The sequence below is a fragment of the Centruroides vittatus genome, unplaced genomic scaffold (genome assembly GCF_030686945.1).
Source record: "Centruroides vittatus isolate TY-2023 unplaced genomic scaffold, ASM3068694v2 scaffold_2802, whole genome shotgun sequence".
NCBI classification, from domain to species: domain Eukaryota; kingdom Metazoa; phylum Arthropoda; class Arachnida; order Scorpiones; family Buthidae; genus Centruroides; species Centruroides vittatus.
Window position 1 is genome coordinate 651,390 of NW_027122693.1, and position 13,305 is coordinate 664,694.

The following is a 13,305-nucleotide window of genomic DNA, read 5'->3' on the forward strand; positions in this document are numbered from 1 at the left end:
AGAAATTTAAAATAAAACGAGGAAAACTTCTCAAACACTAACTTTGGCAACGAAAGTGATCAACGAGACAAAGAAGAAAACTAAAAAAAAAAGGGTGCAACAACCTCGAGTTATATTAGTCCGAACCGATATCTGTCGAGAGAGAGAGAGAGGAGAGACGAAAAGTCCTCCTGGGTATCCTTAGGATCACGTCCTAGCCCGACGGCCATGCATCGACCTTCCCTTGCAACATCACCTTTGACCTCGACAGGGTCGGCGGCATCAGGTGGGGTTCTTGGCACCAAATAATCACGATCCTCGGGTCGTACCGATTCCGGATATATCTGGTGGCTTATAAGCTTTCCTGCGCGTGTTTTATTTTATTTTATTTTATAGTTTCGCGCACAACAGGATGCCATGTATTAAATTTCGCCATTGGTGGATCTTGCAGCCCGTCTAGTGTGCCATTAAAAAAGAAAATTTATTCCTCGATTACAGCGAACAACGTTTCATGCAATAATAGATATGAAGGTGTTTATTGGAAACAGATAGTTACATCTTAATTTCTCAACATCCGCTCCTGTGTTTTCTGTTTTTTTGTGGTTTTTTCTGAAGCTCTAAACTCTGCTCTTCTTTTTTTCTACAATATTCAAAAAAATAAAGTAGAAAAAAATCTACTAGAACAAGCGGAAAGTTTCCTCTATGACTAGAAATGAAATATCACGAGTTAGTGATTCCAAGGCACTGATAAATGATTAGTTTCGACGAACTGGCTTCGCTCTTTTATTTTGGCACACAATTCGAACGTCCCCTTCAACTAGACAATCAGAGACTGCTGCCTATGTCGGAATTGCACTCGCTGACGTCACTTCCGCTGCTGCACGATTTCCGGTCGCCGACTGCCACTTCGTCCGAGAGTAAACTTTCTAGGGTCTCTTTAGAGGCTCCTTTGATGAGGGAAACCAAAGCCGCCTCCTCTTCTCGTTCTCCTCCCGTGTAGGCATTGATGACCCCCAGCGAGGGTGCTCTACTTTCGGAAGGTGACGACGCTTCGGAACTCAATTGGGCGGTTTCCAGCTTCTCCAACCTTCTCCTCATGATATTCACGCTATGCATCAAAGCCTCCCTCTCGTCCTCTAGAGCCCGAACTCTACCCTCTAACCTCTTCACTGTACTCTGGTGTGACATCACAGCAGATTCCAGACTGGATACGGTACCGTGCGCCACCTACAGAACAAGAATCATTAAATACAGTTATGGAAAACGTGCAATTTCATAAATTGCAAACATGCCTGAAGTTGCTCCAACAGTTCCATGTTCTGCCTCTTGAGATTCCGATTGGATTCTTCCAACTTGTCCAGGTAACCCACGTTGCCCCTCTCGGTGCAGTACACCATTTCTTCCTGCAAAACGTGGTACTCCACTTCGTAGGCCTGCAGCTTTCGACCGATATCCAAGGAGAAAACCTGAAGAAATCTTAACGATAAGAACACTTAAAGACCTCCACGCATTGTTTAACAAAGAGTATTCGTTACCTGATTGAATACCCGTTCCATCTGAATGATACCCATCGAGGGCATGGTGACTTTGAGGAACTCCATTATGGATTCAAAACCGTGACAGTGCAATAACGGTTCTCGGTGACTAGACAGGAGTACAAGAGCAACTTTGAACACGGCTTCTACGCCTTGGAGAAATATCAAATCTGCGAAGTGTACAAAACAAAACGTTAGTGACTTTGCTGCTATTGTTTAAACGCGCAAACGGTTCCTACCGAACAGTCTAGCCACGAAACCCAAGGGAAACTGGGAGGCGTATAAAGTCAGGAACCAAGGAGCGGCGTACAAAGTGGGATTGATATCGTACTTCTCGAAATGATTATAAATATCCCTCTGGTGATCGTGAACCAGTCTGGATAACTGATACATTTGGATCTAAACACAGAAAAATGGCCGTTATACGTCATACTTACTACGTACGGTACACAGACGGACTTACCTGTAAAGCTACCATATCGGGTTTATACTGTCGCCTGAATCCAAGATGGAAAAGAATATGCTTCATCATGGCAAAGGCTCGCTCCTCCGACATCTGAAAGTTTCCCAAATGAAAACGCATCCAATTTAAATTAACACCGGGAGATTTAAAACACTCACGTGAAGAAGCAGAATCCCCGCTACGAAGCTGAGACCTTGGCAATATCCCACTTCTCTGTCCAGAAGAGAGTAGGCTTTGAGCAAATTGAAAAGGGCTAACTGGCCGGGACCCAGGGGCTGACTGTAATAAGGATGATTAGGGAAGGTTCTTCCTGAAATCAGAAATTGGTGAAGGTATTTTAACTGCGGACAGGTGACGCCATCTGTGATCGAAATCGATTACTCCAACGAATTCCCCCATCGAACCGAGGGAAAGAGACGTTTACTTCTGTTTAAACGTCCGAGAAACTTGTTTAAAAATCGATTCATTTCTCACGCGCCTCTATAAATATTCAATTCCTTCTATTTACTTTACCATAAATATAATATAACGCATTTACATTTCGTATTATGGTAATAAGCACACGGTTATACAACGAAGTAGTTAGGCCATTTGTTAAATTTTTCATCGATTAATTAGGCAATCTGAAGCGTAACTAATTACTCACGCTTGCATATTTATCAGTTAACTCGTTTTTAAAATGCTAATCGGATGTACAAAAAAGAAATTATATTAATAGTAACGTGTTTTGGTGTATTCTAAGCAATAACTTAATACACTTCCACTGGCGTGTGCTGCGAAAGACAGTCCTTGATGCCACTATCCGGGTAGCCATGACTGATAGCTATTTAAGTTGTCAGTCGTGGCTTATATAATACAAGTTGGCAAAAACATAAAAACGTAGCATACAAGCACTCCCCTTCGTCTCCAGCCAAATTAATTAGTCTGATGTAAACACCGGCGCGGTTTATATACTGTATGTATATACACGAATACACAGAAAGAATAGAATGTCATGCATAATTATGTATAGTTGTACCCCTACGCTCCCATCCCATAATCTTCTTGCCATTTTATAATAGTTAAAAATATAAAAAGTTTTTAAAATAAAATAAGACAACAGATGGCGCCATCAAATATCACCGGAAAAGTTAAGCAACTGGATTTTTTTATATGGTCAAGGTTACACGAAGACAACAATTACCTACTGTAACGTACTGTGGGAGAAAAATACTATTGTCGTTAGAAAAAAGAGGAAATTTTTAAGTAAATGGAACAGAATACAGAAAAATAGATAATTGAATAGGGATTATTTGCATATTTTCCAATTATACGAGTCAATATGCCAGTTACTTGCTACATGTTTGATGATAATAAATGTCACTGTTGACACAAGGCGACACGCAACGATAACATTGATTATGTGATGAAACAGTCCGGTGTAATTGAACTTTCGTACTTTTTAATGTGTTTTTAACTGATTAAATATAACGTAAAACCCATTTTTTGCAAAGTATTAATTCATCAAAAAGTACAATTACAATTAATTTAGTACACGTACCTAAACAATGCAACGTTAAATTATTCGTTAATACTTTACGACGACGAAATCAATAGAATCCGGACTGAAGTAATTTAAATTTGCCATGCCTCCAGCAGATTTATGCTCTATTCTAATTACAATCCCGCAAAATATAATGGCAAAACTGCGCGATAATATTTAAAGTTTTATCCCATTAATCAGAGAATTTCTTTTTTTAACTGACTTTCGCGGATCGCAGTGACTAGGCATAAACAATTGTCAAAGATTTTCATTACATTAAAAGAGGTTTCTTCACTTCTTTAATGATAGTTATGAAAATTTTAAGGTTTTGGCCTACTCCAATTCCATTTTAACTGCCTTTCTTATAGGAATATCACGTGTATAGTGAGGTGGAACATCTTGTGAGCTGTAACTAATAGGTCTAGTGCTGTCTGGAAGTAAGAAAAATACCTGTCACCTCTCCTAGCCCCCATGATTTATTCCTGTCTATGGGACTGCTTAAGACCAATGAATATATTATTCATATTTTTACTAATAAAAGTTAGTGGAGAAGCAAATTTTCTGGCATACATTATGCTAAATGGAATACTTAACCATCTAGTTCTCTTATGCAATTTATTATTTGTAAATGTATTGATGAGCAAATTATTTTAGTAGCTTCCAAAAGTGCGCTTAATACCCACACCTAGGTCATCAGCAATTGATCCTTTCCGTGTCTCTTGTTCCTACACCATGGTATGAATCTTTGGTGATGTTTCAGACACTGTTTGTAATGACTAAAGTATTAAACTGAAGATTCATACAAATACTAATTAACTACAAATAAATTATGGTCCTGTAATTATCATTGCGCAGGCACAAGAAGCATGCACTCGAGACCTCTGAAAGTCAGCAGCTTCAAAAAGATACATTATGAATAGATTCCAACTTCATCTAGATATTTAGAAATATATTTTTAAGGAAACAATTGACTGATCAGTATTTTTTTTATTAAGTAATAAAGTTAATTTGATATCATTACTTAGTATTTAGAACGAGGGGACCTCGAAACTAGGTTGCACTCGGGACCCTCCGAGTGCTCGATCCACCACTGTCGAGGTATAACTTTTATAATTATTACTATCATTTCAATGATTCCTACTAATTTTTTTATTTTATTTATTTAAGAAGTAGATGTATTCTACAATTGTGCAGGATATTATTATTTAATTGAAGATTGATTGCAATGGCTATTTCAAAAATCTAATAAACTGTTATTAGTATTACAATTATACTATAACCTACCTAAATCGATAAGAATTGCGTGTTGATGTGACGTCAGCTGCTTTAATAAATCCTCGTAGGGCATAGTCAGGTCGACATCTTCGCTGATACTAATGCTGGCATTTAAATGATGACAATGCTGTTCTGCCAAAAACTGCCAAATTTCTCCTCGTTTATGTCTCGGAATTCCTTTTAATATAAATATATAATTACTCGGTAATTTCGAAGATCTTTAATTAACTTCCCGTAATTTATAGCATTATTAAAACGTAATGTAATAAAAAAATTGCATAAATAATTTTGTTATTTATTGTAATATTTATGCAGTGTTTCCCGAAAGAAAAATGCCAAAGGAGATCATGTGGAGAAACTGGTAGGAAAAACTTTATAGACACAATCGAGTAAAGTTAATATAAGTCCTGTTACGTGGCACCAGTTTTGTAATAATGTCCATTTCCGCATTCCGATTTAGAGAATTCCGAGGAAGATCTCCCGTGTAGATTGAAAACATTAGAATTCCCTGAAATTTCTTTTAAGGTTTGGTTCGTTGCTATTTTTTACATGTCCGAACTAACAATTAGTATTTAATTTAATGGTTAGTAAAGGAAAGAAGATATGCTCACTATGAGCAAGACAATTCTACAAAATTTCATTTGAGTATTTCATAGTGTGTTGTAATATGTGAATGAATTATTAATTTTACTTAGCATTTCATTCATTGGTATTATTAGGCTCAATGTTTGGTTAATTGTATGCAAAATTCAGTTATTAATACTCCTCTGTCATGAAAATAAGTACTTTATTCTGCTTTCCATTTTTTTATGTTTTATTTGGAATACTCTCCAATTTAAATTTTAGAGAAGATGCTCAAAATGCTCTCCCACGTACGAATAGTAGAACAGTCAATGATAAAATGAACAAATGGCAGTTCGTTCCCACCATCTCGGGGATTATATCTTGGCAAGCTTGTGAAATATTTTCTAACAGTTCACAATGACTCTCGGTAAACAATTGCTTTCAAATGTCCCATAAGAAGAAATTAATGGGTGTTAAATCAGTTGTTTCCTGGGTATTGGAATCTATACAAATTGACTGCTACAACCCATCTAAGGTACTTCTGATGTCTATTTGAAAGTGAGCAGGAGCTTTTTCACATTGATGGACTACACTGCCCGCATCAAACATCAGTTCCCAGTGTTACATTCTCAAGCACTGATTCAATTGCCTCATTATAGAGATTCAAATACATGAGCCCAGTTAGATTCTTCTCAATGAAGAAAGGGCCCGGTACTCTATCTGCCAATAATCCAGTCCAAATTTATTTTTGCGGCATTTGAGTTTGGCCTATGCAAGTGACGTGGAGAATTTGTGGATGTCCAATAATAGCAGATATGTTTGTGGACTCAATCATTCAAATAGAAAGTTGCTTTGTCAGAGAGGCATAAGTGATGAATCCTGGATTGTTCTGTAATAGATTTGTGAAACTTTCATAAAATTCAACCCTGCAGTTGAAATCATCTACACCTAGTTCTTGCACACGGGGCCGGTCCGAGAAATAGCGGGGAATGGTGCAAGGTTGTCGTGCTGTGCCTTTTAATAAAAAATAGCAGTTTTGAACGACAAATAATATTTTAATGGTAAACATACCATCCGTTAAATAGATTAGCAAAAGTTAGTTAACTTAATGAATAATGAAATGATTAATTTTTAAACTTCACAACAGTTAGATCGTGCAGGATCGCAGGGCCTTGTGCAGTTGCACCGTTTGCACCGCCCACCGGCCGGCCCTGTTTGTACAGTAACTAACTTGCATGAATGAACTTGTGCCTGTTTAATATTTAATAGACAGATGATCGAGAAATTCCAATACAAGTTCCATTTCACAGAGCAACTGCTGGATTTGTTTTAGTACTGACGAAAGCAAAGCAATCTCTGATACATTATCAATAGCTACTTGAAGACATCCTGATTTCTTTGCTTTGTACCATTCTTATTTTAAGAAATTTTTAATAGAGCCACAAAATGGCAGTGTAATTTGGCTTTGGCTTATTAGGATGTCAGCCATAAAAAATGTCTGCTCTCTGTCTGACATTGTGTCTATGTCTATAAGTTAGAACAAACTCTACTCTTTCCTGAATTATATGAACTATTCTGATCATACAATTACATCCAATCTAGAATTCCTATAAAAACTGTATGCATATTTGTGTCACTTACCTTACAATGACTAGGTAACCATAGCTGCTACTAACGACTGCATGAATTTATTTATTTGCATAAAATCATACAAAAGCACAACTGGTTACATTATGTCATCATCTTAAATATACATAGGCCATTCAGTAAGTAATGCCTTTACACAAATGTTTCATACAAGAGTTGTAGCCTAGCAAAAAGTTAGACAACAAATGGTTCTCTTTCATTAGCTATATTTTAATGCACGGAGGAACACTGAATCTGTTATAATTCAAATTTAATTGTGATTAAGATGTATGTTACTTTCTCAACAATGTTGATGCAAATCAAACAATGATCAGTTATAGTTTTAACTCTTGAAAATGAGTCTCTCAAAAAAATTCATGCAAGATTAGTGGTAGTTTATGGTGCTGGAACTATAGACAAATCCTGAAACATGACAATGCTGGACTCCACACTAGTGCTTTCACATCAGAATCCATATAGAAACTTGGATTTGAAGTTTTTAACTGTCAGAGACAAATACTAGATCTTCCAAAAAGAGTGCTGCCATTTTAAATTATTGTAATTATGTTAATTATTACATTAAAAGTATGTGACCTACACCAATTGAAATAGTAACTGTCAGACTTTCATCTCTCATCTGCCTTCAGATGTCTTGTCATCTACTAGTTCTAGGAATTGCCATAAACAAAAATGGCAACTCCTCAACAGAGAAAACATTTTGTGTTCTGTAGTTTGCAAAGTCAGAATCACTGTAATTGACAAGTTTCTCAGTGTAATGTAATCACATTGAGAAACTGTAATGGGTAAATGTGAAACTTCAACAGTTTTCCAATGTTTTAATGTACATTATAACATTCTCAGATAACAATTAACATAATTACAATAATTTAAAATGATAGCAATTATTTTGGATTTGTGTATTTGTGTATAAACTATAATGATAACAACTCTGTAGAAACCTCAATTTAATATAGCTTAGTCACTTTTAAATTAAATCACATGATTTTAATTTCACATCTATTAGTAAATAGTGCCTTGTTTATAACTTATTCAAACTTATTTGAAAGGTATCCAAATTTTTATCCAAGAATTATTCTCAGAATTGTAAATACAGTTTAAAACATCAAAAGATAAGTTCTTACCTGTTTTCACAGCATCTTGAAGTTTCTGCCAGTCTATTCGCATTACTATTCGATCAGGATCATTAAGAAATCCTTCCCACTTCTGAACTGCATCCTTTAAGCATGGAGTTATTTCTTCATAATCTAATTTCATTCGTTTACTGGATACTGCACTCTGTCTCACTAAATGATGTTTTTCATTAGTAACATTTCATTTGTATATAGAAATTATTTATCAGAGTAGAATTTATATTATTGACTAAACTAAATTACTTTAATTATGACAACACAATCAAAAATGTATACAGTTCTTATGAAAATAGGTGAACATAGCAACATAATTAAGCTTACAAAATTTCATTAAATATAATTACATTTCATAAATAAATAATAAAAAAATAAGAAAAAATAAAAGGTATTATTTTTGGATATTATATGTATAAAGAACATACCCCATATGTAATACAGTAGACTCTCGTATAACGTGGGAGATATGTTCCACGTAGTAGGAAATCACGTTACACGGGACAGATCAATTTATGCAAATTCAGGAGTCTGTAAATTGTAACGGTTGTCAATAAATCTGTACCGTACAACCAATATTAACAAAATGGCATCGTTGAAACTTATTTGTTGATACTTCCAATAGTGAATAAATGTTAAACAGTGAAGTGCATAATTTTATTTTAAGTCGAATAAAATTATTTTCCTCTTATACCTTTAAATCAGTATGTATTATTATTTTTTTATAAACTGCTACTTCTTTAAACTATCAGCTTCACTATTCATATATAAACAACAGGTAAGTGTATACATTTGCTTTTCTAAATAAAAAATCAGAAACTATGTGAAAATGTTAAATTTATCTTACGCGTTATACGGGACTGTTTATCGCGCTGTATGAGTACTAGTCGCAATTTTTTTGTCGCGTTGTACGAATTCGCGTTTTACGGGAGCGCGTTATACGGGAGTCTACTGTAATTTATTAAATATTGTCGTGTTAAGATGTTTTTGTTTTTAAATTAGAATCCATTATGATTTTATGTTTTAACAAGCTACTTAAAAATGTCACAATTATCTAATTTCTTTAAATGCTTTCAAAATTTTATTCTATCTTCAGAATGTTATAATATTAAACATTACAAAGGATTAAATTCAAAGCAAAAAGAAAAAATTTCATTTGTAATATTGAATGAATCTCTTAAATACATAGGCTATTAAGATTATATATTAAAAATTTCTATTTTATTTAACATTAAATTTTACATTAAATTAACAATTTTTTTGTTATTGCACCCAGTGAAAACGAGTAAGATCGCCTATAATCTAATAATCTTAATCTTTGCAATCGTTACTTTTTGTCCAAGCAACGCTGGGCTCATCTGCTAGTACAATTATAAATATAATAATAAAACAAAACATAATTCTTTAAGTCTGGCATACCTAATAATATTTACTACATATTATATACTACATTTTGTCAATACAGTTTATATAAATAAACTGTATTGACAAAATGTAAGCAAGTTTAATTTCATAACAAATACATAATAATACATAAAAAAAAACTTAAAAATTATTTTCTCGCTTTTTTGTTTGCAAATCGGTCAATCACTTTCTCCAGATCAAGTTGACAAGATATTGTTATAGTCGGGGGCGGCTCTCGGTATTTTAGAGCTTGGGCTTATTGAAATCTGATGAGGATCCATTTTTTGTTATTACAAATAAATACTATAAATTATGATTATATTATTATTAATATTAACTATTTTTACTATATGATAAATGCTCATTGTTTATGAAAAAGTATTAAAAATTTATGATGATGATTCAATTTTTTTGTTGGCCCTTGACACTTGGGGGCCCAGGGCTTAAGCCCTATTAGTCCCTATGTAGATCTGCCCCTGGATATAGTAACCAGAGTTAGAACGGTGTTGTGACGCACTGCTTCTTAAATAAGTTTTGATTAATTTTAGTTTTAAAAAACTTCGTTCTGCTGTCGTTGTCGTTGTCCATAAAGTTAAAAAAATGAGGCATGCTACAATAATATCGAAGAACCTATTTGAGGCTGCGGTGTGAAATAAAAGTAGTTCAGCATCTTCGCTTATAGAAGTAATTTCTTTTACCTGACTATAAAAACACATTTTAAATCAGAGCAGTTGAGGTCCAAAACTAGACGAATGTCGAAGGGATATATGCTGATTGTAACAATTCTGATTTTTTATCAGATGACGTGACAAGATATGCAGGCGATAAGCACTTGAAAACTGTACATAATTGTTCAACGGATTCAAATTTAATAGTTAATTGATGAATTATGAAATCCAAAAATTTTTTTACAAATGTTTTTACAAGTTTTTATTTTGCCCTTTCTAACTTGACGCCCTCGTGATTCGTGCACCTGGAGCAGTTTGCTCCAACTGCTCCACGGTAGCTACGCCTCCGATCCACATACTTATCATAGAATAAATTACATCACGTGCGGGCACACAGTGCGCATTGCATGTGTCTAACGATTAAGATCGAACGATGATCGAAATTAATAATTATACAGATATGAGATTTACTTTCCATTTATGTCTTTTGGAACAGCTTATTAATGCTTGGATTTATCAGCTTGACTAAAATAAAACTGATATTTGTGAGTAGGAAAAAACCTTAGAATAAGGCCTGTTACAGTTCAAGATAATTATAAAACCTTACTTTGTAATTTTCGATTTTCTTTTTCCATTCGAATAAGTAAAATTTGCTCCATTATTGCTTTCTTCCAAAGAGATCTCAGAGCCGCTGCCGAACGTTTAGTTTGTACATTTGATTTTTCTGGAAGGTCTTCGTTATCATTTTCATCAGTGTGAATTTCATGATTTTCTGAAATAATAAATTTACAATTAAAAAACTTCCATTAGAATATTATCATCTTTTAGATCTAAAATAAAAATTTCAAACCCAGATAAATAAAAGACATATTAAGCTTGATTTTTTGGGATATAATTTTAAATTATAACTAGTCTTTACTATTGTTAAAATCTCTTATGCATGTTTACCTTGCTTTATTGGTGTTTGTACTTTATTAAAAATAGCTTGTCGCCAAGATCCTTTTTTCCCATCTAACTCTGGTGAATTATTAACACTATTTGGTGGTGTTTTTACTGTAGTACCCACTTTCTTGAAACTGAAAAAATGTAATGATTTTTAAACATTTAATTCATTTTCATTTTAAATAAGAATATTTGATATTTTCTATTATAAGATTAATTTATAAAAATACAAGACAGATAACATTAGAATCCAAATTCTTTTAAAAGTTAGTTTATTCTGTATGATATTTAAATAAAACTATACTTATCATTCAAACTTACATATCTCTTATTGAACTTTTTGTTTGGGAAGCGTGAGAGTCGTCTACTTTCTTTCCGACGATAAAATCCTAATGGAATACGATTCCGAATTCTATCGCTTGGATCGTTGACGTCATCCAGGCATGCGCTCTTACCGGCTGTGTACTATCTTAAGTTCTTGTTTATGAGTGCTTGCCATGCCGTTGACAGGGCGATTTCGTCCTTATTGTTGATGCAGTTATCTTCCTTGAGATTAGCCTTATATATGCACAGAGCTTCTAGCCATCTAAGATGGTTTACGCATTGAGTTGTGTGTATTATTTTGGCTTGATTGAGAAAAGGTTCTATTTCCGGATCCGAGGCATAGATAGCAAGTGCGGTGGTGGACCTCGCGTGTAAAATATCCCTCTCGTGTTCTTTTAGTCTTACTTCCAGGGAGCGCTTCGTGGATCCTACGTAGATTAGACTTCTGTCTGTTCTATGGTCCATAATCGGGATGGAGTATACGCCCGGAAGTCGTTCCTTGTTGGAAATGTCTTTACCGTTCTTTAATATATCCGAAATTGTAGCGCATCTTCTATAGGCTATGCGTATATTCTTTCTCTTAGCTATTGATCTGTATATTGCTTCAAGATATGGATTATATGTGACCGGTATGAAATTAGGTCTAACCTCCTCGTGTAGCTGGTTAGGTTGTGGATCTTGGCTATTGTGTTTGCGGATCAATTTACTTGCAATCCCTTGGTAACCATGTTTCTCGGCTATGTGATGTATACGATTCAGTTCGGCTTGTAAAGAGCTCTGGGATGACGAGTGTGTATAAGCCCTCTTAATTAAAGCGTTAAATGCTGCTGTTTTATATTGCGGCGGGTCGCAGGATCCTGCCGGTATATAGAGATGTTCGGCCTCTGGTTTGCGGTAGACCTCTGTGTGGATGGACGTTTGGTCGATTTTGATGTTGATGTCGAGGAAATGCGCTTCCGTAACGTGTGCTTGGTCTATCTCTAGGGTCATGCCATAAGGATTATCATTGAATGCCCCGACAAACTCTGATATGTCTGGTTTCCGTCTCCACAGGATGAGAATATCATCTATGTATCTTTTATATAGTAAGATGTTCGGTGAATACTTCGTGATGATCTTAGATTCCAATTGCCTCACCACCATCTCACATAGATCTCCTGCGATGGGGCTGCCCATCGGGACCCCTCTACCTTGGGCATATGTGACCCCCTTGAATTGGAAAAAGGAGTTATAACATAATAGATGCGCCATTTCTAAAATCTGTTGATGCAGAGAGCTGTCATTTACGATGTTAAAGAGTTTGTCTCTAAGGGCGCAAAATACCGGCGGTAGTTTGATTGACGGGTATAACGACTTAAAGTCCAACACTGTTATGAAGCCGGGAGATGCTGGTAACTTTCCGAGTTTGGATAATAGTTCCGCTGGGTTCGTCAGAGCATATGGGTATCCTTCCAAGTCGTTCGACAGTAGCTTATGTGCGCGTCTCTCCAGTTCAATGGTTGGAGCTCTCGCTTTGTCAATAACGGGTCTTAACTGTTGACCCGGTTTGTGGGTCTTCGCGAAGGCGAAGATCCTAGGACTTCGGAAAGTTACGATCTCCCGGCTTCATAACAGTGTTGGACTTTAAGTCGTTATACCCGTCAATCAAACTACCGCCGGTATTTTGCGCCCTTAGAGACAAACTCTTTAACATCGTAAATGACAGCTCTCTGCATCAACAGATTTTAGAATTGGCGCATCTATTATGTTATAACTCCTTTTTCCAATTCAAGGGGGTCACATATGCCCAAGGTAGAGGGGTCCCGATGGGCAGCCCCATCGCAGGAGATCTATGTGAGATGGTGGTGAGGCAATTGGA

At 35.4% G+C, this 13,305-nt stretch overlaps 1 protein-coding gene across 2 annotated transcripts in view; it reads right to left on the minus strand.

Moving 5' to 3' along the window:
• Positions 1-496: 496 nt before the first annotated feature.
• Positions 497-13,305, minus strand: part of LOC136987871 (TBC1 domain family member 1-like) — an 80,116-nt gene continuing 67,307 nt past the window's right edge. For both annotated transcript variants that reach the window (XM_067285630.1, XM_067285628.1), the window contains 10 exons: positions 11,130-11,257; positions 10,789-10,953; positions 8,107-8,268; positions 4,784-4,951; positions 2,136-2,287; positions 1,978-2,070; positions 1,754-1,913; positions 1,515-1,684; positions 1,272-1,445; positions 497-1,206 (listed from right to left, as the gene is read on the minus strand). In XM_067285630.1, coding sequence (XP_067141731.1) covers positions 805-1,206; positions 1,272-1,445; positions 1,515-1,684; positions 1,754-1,913; positions 1,978-2,070; positions 2,136-2,287; positions 4,784-4,951; positions 8,107-8,268; positions 10,789-10,953; positions 11,130-11,257 — 1,774 coding nt within the window. In that variant the 3' untranslated portion in view covers positions 497-804. The remainder of the gene's footprint in view (positions 1,207-1,271; positions 1,446-1,514; positions 1,685-1,753; positions 1,914-1,977; positions 2,071-2,135; positions 2,288-4,783; positions 4,952-8,106; positions 8,269-10,788; positions 10,954-11,129; positions 11,258-13,305) is intronic.